The sequence below is a fragment of the Poecilia reticulata genome, chromosome 4 (genome assembly GCF_904066995.2).
Source record: "Poecilia reticulata chromosome 4, P_reticulata-male-v2, whole genome shotgun sequence".
In the NCBI taxonomy this organism is placed as follows: domain Eukaryota; kingdom Metazoa; phylum Chordata; class Actinopteri; order Cyprinodontiformes; family Poeciliidae; genus Poecilia; species Poecilia reticulata.
In genome coordinates, this window is record NC_088833.1 from 16,013,096 (window position 1) to 16,032,406 (window position 19,311).

Genomic DNA, 19,311 nt, shown 5'->3' on the forward strand with positions numbered 1-19,311 from the left:
ACAAAAACTTAAAAATAAATCAGTGAGAATTGACATTGTTGATTAAAAGCTTTTTTATTGGTTACAATAACTCATGGCAACATATCAGTATCACCAAGCCACTGTACAAATACAAAAAAAGGTCTGGTGTGAAAAAGACTATAAAAATTATCTCATAACAAGTGATTATAATTTCACACAATAGCACTGTAAAGAGAGTTATGATGGCACCAAGTCCCTGGTCTTTAATGGCTTCGAACAAACAAATAAATAAAAGAAAAATCTAAATAAAAACCAGAATGTCAGGACAGTAGGCTGTAGTCAAAGAGCAGTGCAGTTCTGTGATGTTAGTGCAACAAAAAAAAGGAAAAGAAGCAAGGGTGTTGAAATGTTGACATTTTTGTTATACTGTAAATAAAACTGGAGCTCGATTACAAACTGAACTCATGCAGCAGCGACAGGACCAAACTGTCATGTCAGACACATGACACAAACTGTCATGTGTCTGACACATGACGGTGTGTCAGACACATGTCTGACATGACAGAGTGGCTCTGAGCCAGAGGTTCAGAGCCAATGAACCTCTGGTTCTGGGCTCGCTCGCTCGCTCACACACACGCTCACACACACACACACACACACACACACGCACACACACATACACGTGATCAGTTTGTAACGTCAGCCGACCTGATCAGTCAGAAAACTGGAGGGGAAAAAAACAACAACCAAACATTCGGGAAAGCAACACTGACGAAAAAGTTAAATGAAGTCAAGCACCGTTGTTGGTTTTACAGGTTTACTGTTCGACCTGCATGAGTGAACTGCACAGGCACATGAGTGTTTCTACTCCAGGCTCCAGTGGCTAACAATGCAGAAATACACAGGGATAAAAGGTTTGTTTACCAAATATCATCATCATCATCATCATCATCATTTCATACTGGCTGTCTCTCGGCTGTTGAGGGTCATGGTGTTTTTTTTATTAAGATTCATACAGCAACACAGTGAGAAACTGACATGTTCAACATTTAGGGAAGATGAGAAGAAACATCCAACATGATACAAAGATATAACCAGTGATAATAGGAAATAATCCTATGCAGTTATGAATTATGTTGTTTTAAAATTACAATCATTTTAAAACATTTCCTCAGTTTCCACCCCAATACTGTTTCTTGCAAACAAGGAACAGTAATGTGATGCTTTTTCAGCAAGCTGACCAGCAGCCCACAGCAAAAGGTTGCTGTTGCTTTATGGTCAACACAGCTGGAGAAAACGCCAGTCAATTCAGCAGGACTTATTTTTTGTTTTTTTAAGAATAAAAGAATTATGATGTGAATGATATGAACAGTTTTTGCAGTTTTGAAATTTTGTTTTAGCTTTGGTATAGCTTGATATCCTCAATCAGCCCATTGTTAGCTGTCCAGGAGTCCAAACGTGTTTTTACTGTGAAGCTGAAACACTCAAAGTTCCCAGCAAATAGTCCAGATACTGACCCTAACCCTAACCCTGACCAGTCTGGATCTGCCATCCTGACCAAAGCAGCATCACAGACTGCCAGGGGAACTCCTAATCAGATGTTTTCTTTTTTTAACTTTAAAATTATCCACCTTTCAGTTTAGATTCAGTCACTTCCTAAAGTGGTAAAAATATTCATCCTGCACTACAGAACATATACATCTGGTTGACTGGTTTGCTTAAAACCAGCTGTTTGAGAGTTAACATGCAGACAAATTCCTGCTGCATTAGTGTTCAGAGACAAAAACAAATAAAAAAAACCAGAACTAAAGAATGCAGCTCAAGTTACATTTTAATAGGTTAAGAAAACCCACAATGTCAAGAATCTACTGCTGACGGAGTTGAGAGAAAATTAGACCCAAAACGTTAAATGTTTCTTCAAGCATCTTCTTGTTGAACCGTCAGAACGAGAGCGTACTTCCAAAATGATGTTCTGTCTCTTTAAATCCAAACCTTTTAGTCCTGTAATTAACACATGAACATCTGAATGTCTGAGCTTGGTAGCGGAAATGACACTTATGGTTACAAAAACTCACTGAGAGACAGAAGCAGTCAACCTGTCAGATCAGACAACAGATTGGGTGGAAAATGACAGAGAAAGTTGGCACTTGATTAACGCTAGCAATGTTTGTTTTTTTTTTTGTTTTTTTTAATTTTATTTTACAGACTAGTTTTCGGTTCACAGCTCAGGGTCTGTGGAGCACATTGGCACAGATGAATGAGGAAGTAACACTTGAACATCAGATTACACCCGGTCCCTCTACCTAACACACACAAGCCTTCGTCAAAACTGATATGCAAGACATTTCACATCCTATGCGTCTCTCCAGGATATCCTACGAACCATCTGCTGCTCACAAACATTCCCTCAGGATGAGTTATTTAACTTCAAAAGAGTAAAATCACATGAACCCTTCAAAATGACACGATGGCCTCAACCACGGCTCTTTAAAAGAGGGAATAACTGACGGCTGAACCAACCAGAAATGCTAATGTTTCTGTGGTAGTTGAAAGCAGATTTATACGTTTAAAAATAAAAAATAAAAAAATACAAAGAATAAAACAAGTGAGGCATTAAGAAGCGGTGAGGAGCTGCATGGGGTTTTCCTCCAAGCGTTCGTCTTAGTGTTCACTGGAATCAGTGTGTGCTTCTGTTGGGAGGAAAGCACTCTCTCACTCACACGGCTCCTAAACGCCACACTTTCACAAGTCGTTACCGAGCCATCATAGTTCGAGCATAAAGACAAACATTTACTATGAATTTTAGACATTTCCCCTCAGGAGACAGGCTTTAGATATGGCATCTAGAAAACAAGGCGGTAAAGAAGGAAAGATTTCTTGTTAGACGACTGAGTAGACGATCTGTGGAACGCATGGATGGTTGGATGAAGAGATATCTGATGAACAGATTGGCTCATGGACAGAGAAATTGATGGATTATTTGTAGGGCTGATAAACTGGATGAATGGATGGCCAGATTGACAGATTGGTTTATAAATAAATGGGTTAAAGGATGAATTGTTTGATGGACAGACGGGCAGCTGCTGGAGATCGGCCAGTGGATGAATTGGTGGATGCATTTATAAAATGGATGAATGGATTGAAGGATAAATCAGTTGTTTAGAAGAATGGACGAGTGGACAGATGCACTGGCGGACGGACAGATAGATGCATGGATTGACAGGATGACTGATTAATGCACAGATGTCCAAACTGACCGATAGGTGAATACAACATTCTATTTACTTACATACACATACATACACATTTTCCATGTTACCAATAAATCAGGGAAACATAGCTAGAGAAATACGTTTTTTTTTTCTTTTCTGAATTTATCCATACCTGGAAAACAAATCAAATTCCAGACTGTAGGATCAATGTGGGGAGTTTGTGTAAAATAAAAGAGAAAAAAAACAAAACATTTCTATTCTTCTTGGCTAATTTCACCCTCCATTTTGAACGGCATACTAAGGCAAGACTGAGAAAAAAGCAGTGCCTCGTCGCAAACCCTCCTCTGTCCAGCCCACGAGCTTCAAAAGTTTAGAATCACAGACAGGCACCTGAGACAGCTGATAGGTCCAACTCACACAAGATCTGGGTTTTGTTTCAAGGTTCTTGAATGCAAAATGGATAACGAGAAACCTCAATATCACAAAAATCTGTACTACTGCTTGTGAGTGCGCTTCTAGCTCTCTATTATTAGGTGTACGTTCTTCACTAGTTAGATTAAAAGTTTAAGATGCGTTTTTGGTGAGAAACAAAATGCTAAAGTTTAAATGTTTGTGTCCTTTGTCTTTTTTGTAGCAGGCTTGCTATGGCACTGGTGTGATTTTGAAGTGGCTAACCTATTTTCTGCTGCTTTTCTCACACCTTGATGATAAAAAGAAGTTCAATCCTTCATTCGGGAGGGAAACAAACACTAAACTGACACAGCAAGCTCTGACATCTTTTTCCCGGTTTTCTCAGGCTGCTACAGTCCTTCACAGTCCCAACAAGAAGCTCCTGTAGACTCTGGTCACACAAACTCAACTTTTTTTTTCTTTTCTTTTTTTGTCCTTGGGCAGAGTTGTGTCGGGATTGCAGGGAGAAACCAGCTTCTGCTTGTATTTTTGTTGGCATCATACTGTATATAAATAACCGAAGCTTGTCCCAATGCAGAAGGAAAGACGAATCTTCTGCAGATCACGTGAGGTAGGGCTATTACGACCTCCGTTTACCAGTAGAGCTGCAGCCGATTTGCGTGGAATGGATGCGGTTGTCCCGATATTCAGCATTCGATGATCTGAAACCACCAATCCCAAAAGAGCGGAGGCAAAACCGAAGCATCGGGTCGTTTCCTTCCCCGCCTACCGTAGCCTAAATTTCAACAGTTTCTACTTTGGAGTTAAAGCTTGATCCAGACAAAAAGAAACAACAAAAAAAGAAAAAAATATATTGGATTGAAGCTCCTCCTGAAATCTCAATCTCTTGATTCCCTTTCAAAGCAAAATGAATATTTTGACTCAACTAATGCCAAAATAAAAAACCTAAATATGCCAATAATAATAATAATTAAAAAAAAAATGTAGCCAGGCTAAATTTTGACTCGTAACAGTGAAAAGGCTTACTGTCATTTTCCTTTAATTAAAGTTCGCTAATAATATTTCTGGCATCCTGCGGTTATGTCTATTTATCGTAAAACAAAAAAGGAAAAGCAACAAAAATACCTCGATAGGCAAATGAACTACAAAAATATATACATACACACATTATATATGCATATATGATGCATATATACACACATAATGCTATACATATATACTGCCTTTATATATACATTTACATATTACACATTGATACTAATTTTGTTTTGTACTCATGGCCACAAATGCACTTTAATGCCCTTAAAAAGAAAAAGAGGAAATCAAAATTAACTTTCAGTTATTTCCTTTAGAAATAATTTCATGGTTTCAATTCGACGACTTTTTATAAAGAGGTTTTTGTGGCTTCGTGACAGCTCTGCAGAAAAAAAATAAAATAAAAAATAAAAAAAGTTGAGAAAGTCTTCAGCTTGGAGGAGTGAGAAGGGCTTCAGAAATGCACTCCCTCAGGTCCAGCCCAGCGGGTGAGTCGGGGGGCTGCAGACCCAGGGTGACGGGCAGTGATCGAGTACATCAGGCGAGACACTGAGTTTAGTTCCAGATCCGGAGGAAACTGTCCCAGGATCCGGTGGCCACGGCCATGCCGTCAGAGGTCACTCCTAAGCAGCTCACACGATTGTCGTGGCCGGCGAGGACGCCTGCAGGAGAAGGAAGACGAAGCAGAGCCGCAGTCCGGTCACTCAATCTGTACGTACAGAGGCTCGCAGCAAGAAGTTTACAGAAATAACAGAAAAATGGTAATATACAATGAGTCAAATGAAGAAAAAAACATAAGAGGCTGCTTTTAGATATTATGGACTTCAGTTTATGGAAGTTTCTCCAAGATACGTCCGTCTTAAACGTACGTTTTTAGATGTGTTTCCTTGCAGTTAAATTTGAACTTTTTTTGCATTGTACTGCTTTTACCTTTGTTCCACTTTAAAAATACTTTTTCTGAGTCAGTGATCTATAAACAGACTACAGAGCATATCAATTCAAAGCGCAGACTGCTGACCAATAAAGTCTTTGGAATCCAGTTTGGAATCACATAAGCTGACTTTAAATTATTTTCTCTTTCTCACAGATTTGATTTTAAGTTACTGCCAACTTATAGAGCTTTTTTTTCCCAGCTGAATTCTTGCTTCTTATTTCACCAGATATATAGGGTGAAATAAGAGCAGAAACAAAAACTTTTACCTGGCTACTTAAAAAGAAGCGCATTTACAATTAAAGACAGATTTTGTTCATCCAACATTACGTTGTGGGAGCTGAAGCCTGGTCACTTGTCTCATACCTGCTCGGTCCCCTTTCAGAGTGTCCCACACATTGCAGTTGAAGTCGTCGTAGCCGGCTAACAGCAGACGGCCGCTCTTGGAAAAGGCCACAGAGGTGATGCCGCAGATGATGTTGTCGTGGCTGTAGGTCATCAGCTCCTGGTCGGCACGTAGGTCAAACAGCCTGCAGGTGGCGTCGTCCGAGCCTGTGCCGAACGCATTACCGTTGGGGAAAAACTGCAGAAAGAAACAGTAGAAACAACTGCTAAAGCTTTAACTGTTCAGATAGTGTTGGGCCTGCTTTGTTTTGGGTGATTTTTGTCTAAAAGAAAGTGCAATTCTCCAAACTTGAGTTTGTTTGTCTGTGGTTAAAGTTACAGAACTCACACAGACGGCGTTGATGTCAGACACGTGGCCGGTGAAAGACTGCCTGCACATCCCGTCACGGATGTCCCACAGCTTGGAGGTGGCGTCACAGGCACCGGACACAAAAGTCCGGAAGTCAGGGCTAAGAGACAGGCTCATCACGTCGCCTGTGTGGCCGGTGAAGGAGGTGGCCTGCTGGCCCGTCTCTATGTCCCATAATGCACTTTAAAACAGAAAAAAAAAATTTAAAGTAAAAAAATGTTCTACTAATGACCCAAACAGTTTTTGTTTCTTTTTTACTCTGAAAGAGACAAACCCAATGAAACCAAAATATACCAGCACTAAACACATGCACAGAGTACAGCGGTTTAATCATGTAAATCGTGAAGCATCCTCTGTCTGCACTCAATGGGCTGCAGTGTTTTGAGTGTGGGGTCTGCTCACCAGGTGGTGTCTCCGGAGCTCGTTAGAATCTGGGTGTCGTCCAAGAAGCGACAACAAGACAAATAACCTGAACATAAACAGAGAACCTATATTAGAACACAACTCATTTTTCCTAATATTCTGCCCTGAAAACCCAATGTAAAATAAGTTTTACTGCCATTGTAACCAGGGGAGACAATACAAAATGTGGCTAAGTGGAAAAAATAAATAAATAAATAAAATTCCCCCTACCTGTGTGCCCAGGTAGCTCTCGGGTGACCCGCACGTTGCCCTCACGGGTCTTCAAACTGTATATAGAGCAGATGTTGTCCAGGCCTCCGCAGGCCACATAGTTCCCAGAGGGGGCGTAGGCGCACGTCATCACCCATGAAGAACGCAGTGGGATAGCATGCATCTAAATTCAAACAAGAGTGAGTGACAGAAAACTGCACATTTCATACAAAACTTAGGGTCCAAATAAAGGTTTGTGTCTTTAATACAAACCACTCATTGCAACCACAACACCACAACCTAGATCACTAAATCTGCTTTCTAAATGATGTAGCAGCTTCATCGACGGTAAATGAAAATCAGGTTTTGTTGCACTTGCATAGTTTCACCGTTTTACTTCTAATTAACTCCCTATGACACACTTATTGCAACAAATCATCACAAGACACTTCAGATTTGAGTGTAAATAATGTCAGCTGTCAGCCATTATTAATCCTACAAACCTTGTTTGTTGTGTAGCTGTCCCAGATGATCAGCTTTCCATCTTGCGAGGCACTGACCAGTAACCTGGAGGCAGGTGAAGCACATGAGCATGACACTCCGCTCATATCCACATTATCAAGCACAATCTAAGCTACATGCACCTCGTTTATTATAAGCAATGAGTGGCAGCCACCTTAAGCACTGCTGTGCTGGATCGTCAGCCTGGAGATTAAAAAAGCATTTAGCGTCACCAATCTCTTACTCCTCTTGTTCCTCTGCATGTCCCAACCCAAGTAATATTCAAACCTTCACTTATGCAAAAGCCAAAACTGTGGTTTACTTAAGCTAAGCTGAGAGGAAAATTTGAGTAGGGAGGTGGGGGGTTTTGGGGGCTCTAGATGGCACAGATGCAGGAACAGCTGGAACCCCTCCCTCTCATCCTGATGGGGTGTTTCCGCCTCTCCGGGTAAAGGAAGTGGTTTGATGGAGCTGCAGTACAATCAAGAGGAGAGCCGTAGTCCTCAAATGTCAGTGGCTGTATACAAAACAAATACTGGTCCCTGGGGGAGGGGGGGGCACGTAGAAAGTGCTCGGCATGCCTATGCACGCTCACACTTTCAACCGAACGCACGTCTTAAGGAGCTGCCACAGAAATCAGGCCTTTACACAAGTCCACGTGTGCCATTACGTCTTTCAAAAGCATAAAAATATCATGTTGAATTACATCAATGACACTTGGTGGATTCATTAAGAAACGTCAGAGCTAGTCTCACAGCTGTAAAGATTTGCCACATGTCAAACAAATGGATCAAAATCACTGGTTGTGCATGTCTTGCTGATTGACATTATTGTATTTTTTTATGAGGCAAAAGCCTTTTTTTTACCTTCCCTTTTTAGTTGAAAAAATATATACTTGTGTAATTTTGATCCAGATTAAATTAGTATATGCAGCTTGTGGAAACAAAAAATACTTTCTATGCCTCAAGATTAGTGCACTGCATGCATACTTATTGTGAACTATAATCCTAACTGTTAATTATTGTTGCCTCTCAGTGTGCATATTTGCAGCAAATTGTAAAAAAAAAAAAAAAAAAAAAAGCAGTTTATAAGATCTAGTTTAATGAACATTTGTAGACTACAGAATCTCGCAATGTTAGATTTGCAAGAAAACAGCAGTAAAAACTGAGATCTTAGAAACTGCATCTGTAATAAGGCAAGCGTTTTCTGCCAAATGTCGCTACTGTGCTCACAGCAAAGAGGTAAAACAGTGCTGGTGCCTTGTTAAAGTGATAGTAAAAGGTGATTATGGGAATATTAGTCATATTAGTAGAGAGGGGAGTGGGAGAACAGATGGAACTGATTGTTGTACAGCCCCAGACCTGGGACTGTCGTCACTGCCACATTGCATTGCATTGATAGAGAAAGAAAGAGTGACACAAACACACAATAGAACAAAAGGAAAATATTTTATTACCACTAATTAAAAAAAAAATATATATATATATATATATTTTGGATTTGTGCTTTAAAGTTATGCTGCACCACAAAGTACTTGAACCAGAACTTTTCATTGGCACTTCTACAGCAGCTAAAGTATTCAATGCTGCAGGATCATAAATATAGATGGAAAATGAACAAATATTTTTTATTCTTTTTCTTACTTTGACTGGACTTTGGAACTGACTGTAGACAGATTACACTGGAGCCGATTGAACAAATTAAGGCAGCAAATGGGGGAAGTAAATACTGCAAAGGCAAAAATCTAAACACAGCCAAATCACAGCTTTTAAATGAAATGTTTTAAATACACAACTCTTGCAAAAACAAAACAGAGAACCCAATTAACAAATTTCTACAAATGAAAAAGAGAATCCTCACCTGGATTCACTCCCCCAGTGCATTGCATAGATCTTGGCCAGGTGTCCCCTGAGAGTACGTCGCGTCCGCATCTGTATCCGGCCCACCGAGTCCAGACCAGCTGTGATCTGCATAAACACAGGAAGACGGGTCACTGGTTACACTGGAGGGAAAGACTGATGCCAGAACTGGACACAAGCTGAGGCAGCAAAAACAGGATGATACTTAAAAAAACAACAACAAAAAAAACATTTATATCAGGATTTCCTGGACTTTTATTTATGTACAATGAAGTCTAAATGGTAAAACCACAGACTTCAAATATTCAATTAGAATGAATAAAATGTGCAAATTAATGCATTGTTGTGAAGTTAGTATCTGAACACCAGATACTTAACAGACTTAATTCAAAGTCTAAATTGGATTTAGATATGGACTTTGACTAGGCCAGTCCAACATTAAGCCTGAAGCGGTTCACTGTCTTAAGGAGGTTTTCTTCAATGAATTGCCATAAAAGCCAGTAAAATAAAGCAGCTTCTTTTGCAGGCAACTGGTAGTACTGGTTTGACCCTTAAACACGGTCTACTCCCGGATCCAGGGTTTTAAAATAAAAATATCCAGAGTCTTAGTCTTTTTATGTGTTTGATCAGAATTAAATCATAACATATTGCTGAATGTTAGAGGTGTGCCGATTGATCGGCCACCAATCATAATCAGCCAATTGCCGTGAAAAAGTGTATGATCGGTGATCGCCGATCACGGCCTCTTGTTGCCGATCACACAAACCGATCACCTGCATCTCATTTCGCAGTCTGCCTGTGCAGCTGGTCTCCTCTTTCCTTCACACTGCGCAAACGCGCAGCAACAAATCCTAAGCGATGTGGAACTATAATGCACTGAGTGAATGGGGAAGTTTGCGTGTTGCAGCGGAAAATTGAAGCACATCAAAATGCATCAACACGACGAATCTAATATGGCATAAGAACAATGCCATACTTGACAGAGTTTGGCTATATCGAGGCTCACTGCAATAAAAAAGACATATGGAGGATCGGACAGTAGGTAAAGCAGCGCACAGTTACAAACACTCACCCGGATTAGCATGAAGGTCAGAAAGCTAAACAAATAACCCGCAAAATGATTTAAGTCTTCGAGCTGCGATGTAAGACGCTGGTTCTGTTCTCGCTGTTGAACCGCTGCTACGCGCTACAGGTAGTAATATTTCACAGACGGAGCGCCGCTTCTGCTCCACCTGGCAGTGACTCTCACACCGAACCTCTGCTTAAAGCTGCAGCATCTAACCTAAAAAAATAAATTTTACATAGGTATTAAAACTTTCGCTGTCCTAACATGAGACAGATAATTTCTGAAAAAATAATCGATCTCCTCCCTGCTCTGCATAATTACTCCGCTCAGTCAGAAACAGCCACTCAGAACTAGCAGTAATCAGCTAGCCGCCATGCTACCAGGAAGTTTTCATTCAGTAACTCAGGATTGTTTATTGTGATGGAACCTGTATTTGCCTTTGAATGTTAAGTTTCATACTTGAATTTTTTGGCAATGTTGAGAGGTTTTATTTTGGCTCTTTGCATTATTTAGCCTCTTCAGAGCCTTCATATGTTATCAGTCTGTTAAAGATAGTATTACCAATAGCAGTACAATTTGCACAATGCCTGTTTTTTTCTTGGAAAAAGTTATTAAAAACAAATTTTTGTCTAAATTAAGGTGAATTCATGGTTCCTTTATCCACATAATGTAACTGGTAGTACTTTTGATTAAAAAAATAATAATTATGTGATCGGTATCGGTGATCGGCCCTCATGGGTGATCGGAATTGGTATCGGCAGGAAAAAACCTGATCGGCACATCTCTACTGAATGTTTATTAAAATGATCTTTAAAGAGCGCAAAAATGTGCTTAACAGCAAGACAAACCAGCAAGTAAAAAAAAAAAGTTGCTAGATACATGTCAAATAAAAATGACCTCAATGTGGCTCCAATTGTTCCGACCATGATTATTTATAACATACGCAAAGGTGGAGGACATACCAGAGGGGCATGTGCATGATGTTTTGTTTCAAAAATTAAAATAAAGATCAGCAGCCTACAATGAAGAGAGTTACCATGTAAAAAAAAACTGATACGATCTTTTGCTACTCAGAGATTTTGATCTTGGAGACGATCAGTGTCGCACTCTAGAAGTGAAAGTGGATGTCAAAGAAACGCGGCTAGAGAAGTCTTCTGTGTTTTGTACAAATACACAATTATGCCCAGGGTAAAACCATATCCATGTAAAATAAAGAGCTCCAGACCAAAGTGGTTCCTTAAGTATGAAAAACAGAGAATTTCACTTGTGATATTTCTCTGATCACCAATGATAAATCATCCATTTCAGCAAAGCAATGTTTCATGAGTATTACATTACTTTAAGCCGTTACGCCTGCAAACTGTAACAATACATTGGACACAGAGTCTACTCATAGCATTATTTGAAAACAAAGGCTCAATAGGCAATTATTTCACAGAGTTTGTTCACAAACTGCAGTTTAGTACACAAATAATACAGATTATGCATGTTTTAGGTCTGACTGAATAAAATAAGTCATAATTTCCTATGTTCAGGATCCTGGCTACAATTTGCACACATGTGCAGCGAAGATGCATCTAGTCATTTTTTTAAATCACTTTTAAATTGTGCTTAAAAATTCTTACTTTTTAATTATTATTTTTTTTTTAAAATCTATACCAAAACATCTTCATTATCATTTCTGTGTTGTTCCACTGACTTTTTGACTGTGTGTTTTTAGGCTTTTTTCCTTGCAGTTTTTCAGTGCCACCCTGTGCATCGTCACTCATTTGACTCCAACATTGGTCAGCTCTAATATACATTTTGACATTAATTGTAATACATTTAATATTTTAGCAATTCACAGTTGATTAAGTGGCAAATATTTTGTCAGTACGGATGCACTGATACCACATTTTTCCAGATTGAGTAGTAGTCTCCAGTTTTTACAGAGTTCCACTAAGAGTAATGCTTAATGCTCACTTTTAGTGATTTAACATAAATAGAATCAGACTTTTACTGCAGTAAAATGTTAGAAAATTGTAACATTTACAGCCTTGCCACACCTGTCACGAAAACAAAGCTCTTACAATTAACTCATCTTTCATTTGTATTTTTCTATGCATTGTTGCCGACCCTGTACGCAGCTTGCTTCAGTAAGAAACATTGGTTGTCCAAATTACACATTGTCTCAAAAAAGAGCCATAAAATAAAAAAATAAAAAAAAATAAAAAAGTGCTTTTTGTGTAAGTAGGTCCCTCACCTGTGACAGAGTGGAATCACTGCAGGCTTTCCTGGCATCCTACAAGGAAACAAGAAGAAATCAAGAATGAGGCAAATTCAAGAGTTTCATGAGTAATGGTTTCAGCTGAAGCTGTGCAAGTCATTTCCAAAAGTTTTTTTGTTGTTGTTGTTTTACCCGGATCTGGTTGCGTAGTTGCTCGGCTTCCTGCCGCAACTGTTCGAGCTCACTCATTGTCCCTGTGAGATGCGTTCAGGACACACTCCTCTGTGAATACTGGCTGGGTTGAGAAAATACACGAGCCTGCTCGTGCGCGCGCAACCACACACACACACACACACACACACACACACTCGCACACACAAAACACTTGACCAGCTGACACCTGCAACACAGAGACAGAAATAATGGAAGTTCGACAGGTATACGGAGAAAGAATAGCAGCACTTCCATAAGACAAACAAAGGTTTCCTGTGTTGGTTGGGGAGAGCTGCAAGGGCACAATGCTGCCATCCAGGCCCACCAGGGGGATTTCAGGGGCTGGGTGGCAGCTTGGAGGGTGGTCTGTCTCTTCAAACACCCTCACTCCGGTTCAAAAAGCCATCTGAACTGGGCCCTGACCTTTCCTCACTCAATCGGCCTTTTGTGTCGTCGCATCGCGCTGCTGGCACGGCCCACCGCTGTGCATGCGAGCTCCGAACGAGTGTCTACGCATCGTGTGGGCCGATCTGGACGGCTTATTAGACAATATGTACAACAGAAACCATTTGAGAGCGAGAGTACATTATGTGAGCACATCTAAGTGTGTCACAGATTAAGCATTCATTTGCAAACGCTTGCTTGTGTATTTATGCACGTGCAAGTTGCCACTTCCTTTACCTTGGGGAGCCTGAATGTGGGTCACAGAGCACTCAGAGATTCCTCCGAGATGTTTGCACTTCCCTGACCCCGTGGGCTGCTGATTTTCCACCCCGTTTTACTGCAGTCCACAAATCCAACGTACCGAGATTAAATTTTTAGATCCATATTCAATCATTTAACTATTAGGGCCAACATAGGCCTACATGTCCACACTGAAACACTCGCTCATTATAGAACTGCATAATTGTGAATACTTTCATAATTCTTTAAAAATTAGTCGAGATAAGCCAATTTTAAAATGTCTAAAACCCCCTGATGTACCGTTGCTCCTCTCAGCTGACAAGATGGATTCAATGGACTGCTCATTGTGAGCTCATTTATTTAAGCCTGTGCTGAGGCATTGCAATGCATTCAGCTGCCCATGACAACGTCACTCTGACGCATCCGAGGAGGAGCTCAGCATCAGCCTGAATCAGAGGCATCTCTGCTCTAAAACAGCCATCCATCTGTTATGCTATATGCCTCCATAGGCCGAGGCATCACACAGGGCTGCTTGTGCTCCTAATGGGCTTAGAAAGCGCTTTTGTTAAACAATACTGCAATGAGTAACATAACAGTAAACGTTAAAATGAGACGGTGCTGATACTGGTGGTGGAGGGGGACTTTAGGCAACACATGCTCTGATTTCAATAACTACATGAAAGGACTTGTTCACATTATGAAGAAACTACTGCTCAATCAGAAACCAAAATGGGAAGGAGGCCGTTATTTTGAGAAGAGCCGTCAGATGAATTATCCTAGAAAGTTTTAAGTTTTAGTTTCCTTAACAATAATAGCTCTACATAATAAAATGAGGGAAGAACATGAGAAAGGCAAAGGCACAAACAAATCTTGTACTATTGTACTGTCAAAAAATTTTGGTGGCTATATTTCTTGATTCAGGATGTTGTCAATCCTGTTTTTATTCCACTTTATTTCCAGGAGTTCACTCAGAAGTGGTGTAACAAACCTGGACATCACGGAGAATTTCCCCCAAAATTAAACAAAGTTTAGATAAGTAAAGTTAAGGACATAGGTTTACCCCAGAAAACTTGCTAAGCCCTGTGCTTGAGGCACCAGGGAAGACATTCATCCAGCCAGCCGCCATGTTTTTCAGTAAAAAATGTTTAAAGTTGATAGGAAATTTGAAAATATCACTTATGCATTATTGGAAGACTAATACCTAAATACCAAGTATAAAATCTTAAAAAGAGGAAATCACAAAAAAAATAAATAAATAAAAATAAATAAATAAGCAATGCTTAGCCTGGTGGGGGCACAAATAAAGCCTGGTGGCCCACCATGCTTATAATACACTGAGGGAAACCCTGAGGTGGGTATTCTGAATCGTTTTAGAAAAGAAAGAACATCTTTAAAGGAACCTAAGCTGCCTTGATCGTAGACATTTATACATAAATATATAAATAACCCCAATATGGAATATTGGGGTTATTATATACATTTACATTTATAAATGAAAATTATAATTGTATTCCTTTACTTCCCTCTCTTGAATTTTCCGTACATCTAGCAAACCCATTTTCACGTGGAATTTCCCTTTTTTTAACATGTCCTACATGTTTTTAGTTAAAGTATCATTTTCTTTTTTCACCCTTTTGTCTCTCATTACATTTACTTCCATCTCTCTTTTTTACATTTCGTCTATTTTCTCCGTTTTATTCCTGTATGCATTACAACTTAATTAGGGAGTACCCATTTTTCAGATTTGAGTTACTTCCTGCATCTGTCGCTCTAATGCTTACAGATATGCAAAGAGTAGTCAAGGGACGATGATGATACAGGACAAACAAAGATAAACAAGGACAGAGATAAAAAAGGGATAAAGGAAATGTTAAATAGTTTCCCAAAGCATAATAAAAACCCTCAACAAAAACAGAGGAAGTAAAAATAATGCTTATTTTGTCTGTATAGAAGGAAACTTAGTTTGGTAGTTAATTTCCATTTGTTCTTGATGGAAAAATTTCCCATACGCAATTGGCCAATAGTTCTAGTTAAAGAAACCATTTCAAATTCAGCTTATTCATATTTTGTCAAGTCACAACAAATGTCATTCTAAGGTATTTTACCATAAAAACAAGCTGAAATAATTCAGATTCTCTGTGACTCAACCTTTTCTTATAATTTTCTTAAGATAATAAGAACAGGCTTGTTTTTCCCCCGACTTTATCTTCCACCAGTATCTACATTACATTTTAAACATCTCCCACTTACTGAAAAATAAACAAGGTACATTTTGGTATGTCATAGCATGAGTTTAAGAATCAAAGGGGTGTCTCCGCCAGGTGTGAACTTGTTCCTACTGACTAAACATCTGGAGGATGGAGGAAGTGATGTCAAGATCCCAGTAAGGTGAAAATTAACCATCTTCGTTCTGGTCAACCAGTTAATGTAATTTAAATGTAAAGCTTTTAGAGTTTGTCCAAACTGTTCAAAAATGTAATTATAACATCAGAGACTGGATTTTATGGCCAATTTGCTTAATTTATATAAACATTTCAATCCAGTTACATTAGACAAGAACAGAACTTCACTCTAAATGTTTTAATATATCACTCAATGACCAAAAATACAGTATATGATATTGTGTTTCTCCTGTTTGGTCCACTATATTTCTATCATAACAGTGATGAATTATTGAACCACCTATGGGTGATACCATACATCAACACATATTATTAATAACTGATAGTGTCCAGTCAATTACTTTTACAAATATAGTTTCCCATTGCAAGAGTTAATATTTAGATGCCAAATATCAATGTTTGGCCTCTAAACCACCCAAGGTCATATTTATTTAAAGAACCACAAATCTAGTTTAAAACCCTAATTTATTCTTAATTGTAATTTTTTTTAAAAAGAGACCAATATCACTGAAGTTATATCAAAGGTTTTAATTTCACAAAAGCAAATTTTTTTCAGACCTTGGTTTAAACATAGTCTGTATAATTTAATGGAACCTAAAATGCCTTGTAGAAATTTAGACAAAAATCTAAAGTTTAATCTATATCAGACTTGAATCTAATAAAATTAGACACAACTGAAGAGTCTAATTTTATTAGAAGCAAGGGAAGCCAAAGCAAGACGCTGCACACTGCCTGTCAATTGACTAAAAAATAAATAAATTAATTAAAAACTCCTACAATCTTCCCCTGGTTAGTGGAAAAATAAAAATCACAACATTTGCCCGTTACAGAGGTATGCAAGCATCAACAATAGCAAATACATGGATGGACGTTTCTGACGTCAATAAAAATCACATAAAAGGTTAAGACATATACTTGAGTAGCATCAACAGGTTTAATCTTGTAATTCATTCATTTCATTCCCACCTGAAATCAATAAACATGCAGAACATTTAACCACTTTTTGTGTGTGAAAGCTAACCAGAGCATTCGATAAACAGTCCAGAAAGCAAACATAACTAATCTAAAATTATTGAAAACTTTGGTCATTTTTTTGTTTCATTTCTACTCATTTAATTTTTTTAACTACTTTTTCCCCACCACTTATCTTTTTTTTAATGTTACTTACATAAATCGTTTGCAGTTACTCCAACAAACAGAACCTGTTGTCAAACGGGAGATTTGAAATTTTACATACACACACACACACATATATATATATATATATATATATATATATATATATATATATATATATTCGGCTTTTTTTCGATACTAGACCCACAAAAACTAGTTACCGCTTGTTGATGACATGATGAAACCAGGAGATTGATGACATGATTCACTGTGTTACTTCACAGTTTCAGACAAACACCGACTCCCAACCACAGACAAAAACGTAGTTAAATCATGTTAAGAGATTGTGCGACAAATAAAGTGTGTTGTTTTTACAGGCTGATGTAGTGGAGATGCGTCTGTGGAGCAGGAGGCAGGGCCCCTGTCACACCACCAGTTGATACTGATAGGAAGGCGGACTGTATATTAATTACTAAGAAACGGGGGAAAAGCTACGTAGAGGACTGTGCAGCAAGAAAACTTAGTGTGGGAAAAACTGGAAACAAAACCGAAAATACAAGTAAAAAAAATAAAATAAAATAAAAACTAGTGACAGTTTTCTTGCTCGTAGTTTCCGCCCTACAGGCGAAAAGGCCGCGTTTGGATAGCTGAGGATTTTGTAGGCAATGGAAAGCTTCAAGGAGGGGAAAACACAGAATTGAGCCATTAAAAAGACTGGGAGCAGTTATTTCAACTGCCACAACCGCTGCCGCCAGGGACATTTCATGGTTCTGGACAATTCTGGACTCCACCGAGACTGCAAAAACAAAAATAAACCCGCTCCGAGCAAAAACAGGAAATAGCCTTAAAAACACACACACGCACACACACACACACACACACACACACACAGACAACCAAAATACCAAAGACGAGACTGCACGTCCTCACCTGAAAAAGAGGCGTTCTGGCTCAGTCCCGTTCCTTCGGTCCGAGTCGCACCGATATGTTTTCACACGACAACCATGGCCTCAGCTGGGGGGGAGACCGTGGAAAGGAGCCGCGTTAATTTCCACACAATTTAATCCGCTTTAGGGGTCAGAAGGGAGCACCCACTCGGATCGGATTTGACTGAAATTTTCACCAAGCAGGCTAATCACCACACCCATGAAAGTGGGAACATGGCAACAGTCTACACTGAGGGGTGCACGCTAGCTTACATGCGTCATATTTGAATTTATTTAATCACAAAATCAGAATTAAAAAAATTTCTACCTTTAAATCTATGTATATTTAAGTCAGTAATGAAAACAGGCTTTTGATTCGAATGTTTTTTCTTATTAAGCATACTTGGAAAATGTCTGAAAGTGTTTGAGTCCCCTCCCACTAAAATGGTACAGTCTGCCAGCCCCTCTACAAAAAGGAACCGAGTGGGATACAGGAAACAAATATTAGAACTCTAAAGCTTTTTTTTTTTAAATAAAAAGTGTTAATTCAAGTAGCAGTTGTAATATTGCAACACTTATGGTTTATTTATTCATAAATATGAAAACAAATCCTTATAAATGCAGCACATTATTTTTTTTAAATATTACATTTGTGTATTTTTTCTGTAACAAGTGATCACATCACACACAGTAAGTAATGGGTAATGAAACAGATTTTCACTGCCGAATTTCGCAAAATGAGAAGATTTTAAACGGGGTATAAAAGAAATCACTGCTAATTCTGCTTTTTATGCTGACTTGAGTCAGTGGCATCACACAAGGCAGAAGAATAGAGTGGCTCCAGGTTAATTCTGCCGTTTAACAAATGATACTACTATTTTACCTTCACCCTTTCTACTCCACTTTCATGGCTGTAAACAAATCATTTGTAGCCAGAGTTAAACCGCTGTTCATACGTTTATTTTTCTTGGTAGTTAAGTATTTTCATTAAATATCGAGACAGTCACAAAAGACTGAAATCTCACAAATAACTTGAGTAATTTTGTCATAAGTTCGTATTATGCCCTTTTTGCATAGGGTTGCGTCTAATCCCTATTTAAGTTGATTCTAGAATTTGAATCTAAGTGACCTCCTGCTGCTAAATAATAATATATTATAATAATAATTGGATAAACACATTTTCAATACCGCATAAGAAACGGAAAATTACTTTAAATCATTTCTGGTCTAGACAGGTACAAAATATTTGAGCTGCAAGACATTAATCTGTAAGTGAAATAGCAGATTGAACCATCCAATGAGGAGGGTAATAAATAACCATATGGTTTCTGTGTATATTTGAAACTACAGAAATGTATAAATGGTGTTTTCTTCTTGTACCATGTCAAAATATACATTTTACCAGTAGAGTGGTTCTGCTCG

At 38.7% G+C, this 19,311-nt stretch overlaps 1 protein-coding gene across 2 annotated transcripts; it reads right to left on the reverse strand.

Moving 5' to 3' along the window:
* Window positions 1-35: 35 nt before the first annotated feature.
* LOC103464140 (guanine nucleotide-binding protein subunit beta-4) lies at window positions 36-18,145 on the reverse strand. 2 transcript variants are annotated; one of them, XM_008408019.3, is made up of 10 exons: window positions 17,894-18,145; window positions 12,741-12,948; window positions 12,585-12,623; window positions 9,278-9,384; window positions 7,420-7,483; window positions 6,938-7,100; window positions 6,707-6,773; window positions 6,284-6,485; window positions 5,917-6,133; window positions 36-5,281 (listed from the first exon to the last, which is right to left on the reverse strand). In XM_008408019.3, exons 2-10 carry the CDS (start codon window positions 12,795-12,797, stop codon window positions 5,175-5,177), a joined length of 1,023 nt encoding a protein of 340 aa, XP_008406241.1. In that variant the 5' UTR covers window positions 12,798-12,948; window positions 17,894-18,145; the 3' UTR covers window positions 36-5,174. The 2 variants fall into 2 exon arrangements, with proteins under 2 accessions (XP_008406241.1, XP_081462489.1); XM_081606363.1 differs by lacking the exons at window positions 9,278-9,384; window positions 12,585-12,623; window positions 12,741-12,948; window positions 17,894-18,145 and adding an exon at window positions 8,779-8,822.
* Between the last annotated feature and the right edge of the window lie 1,166 nt (window positions 18,146-19,311).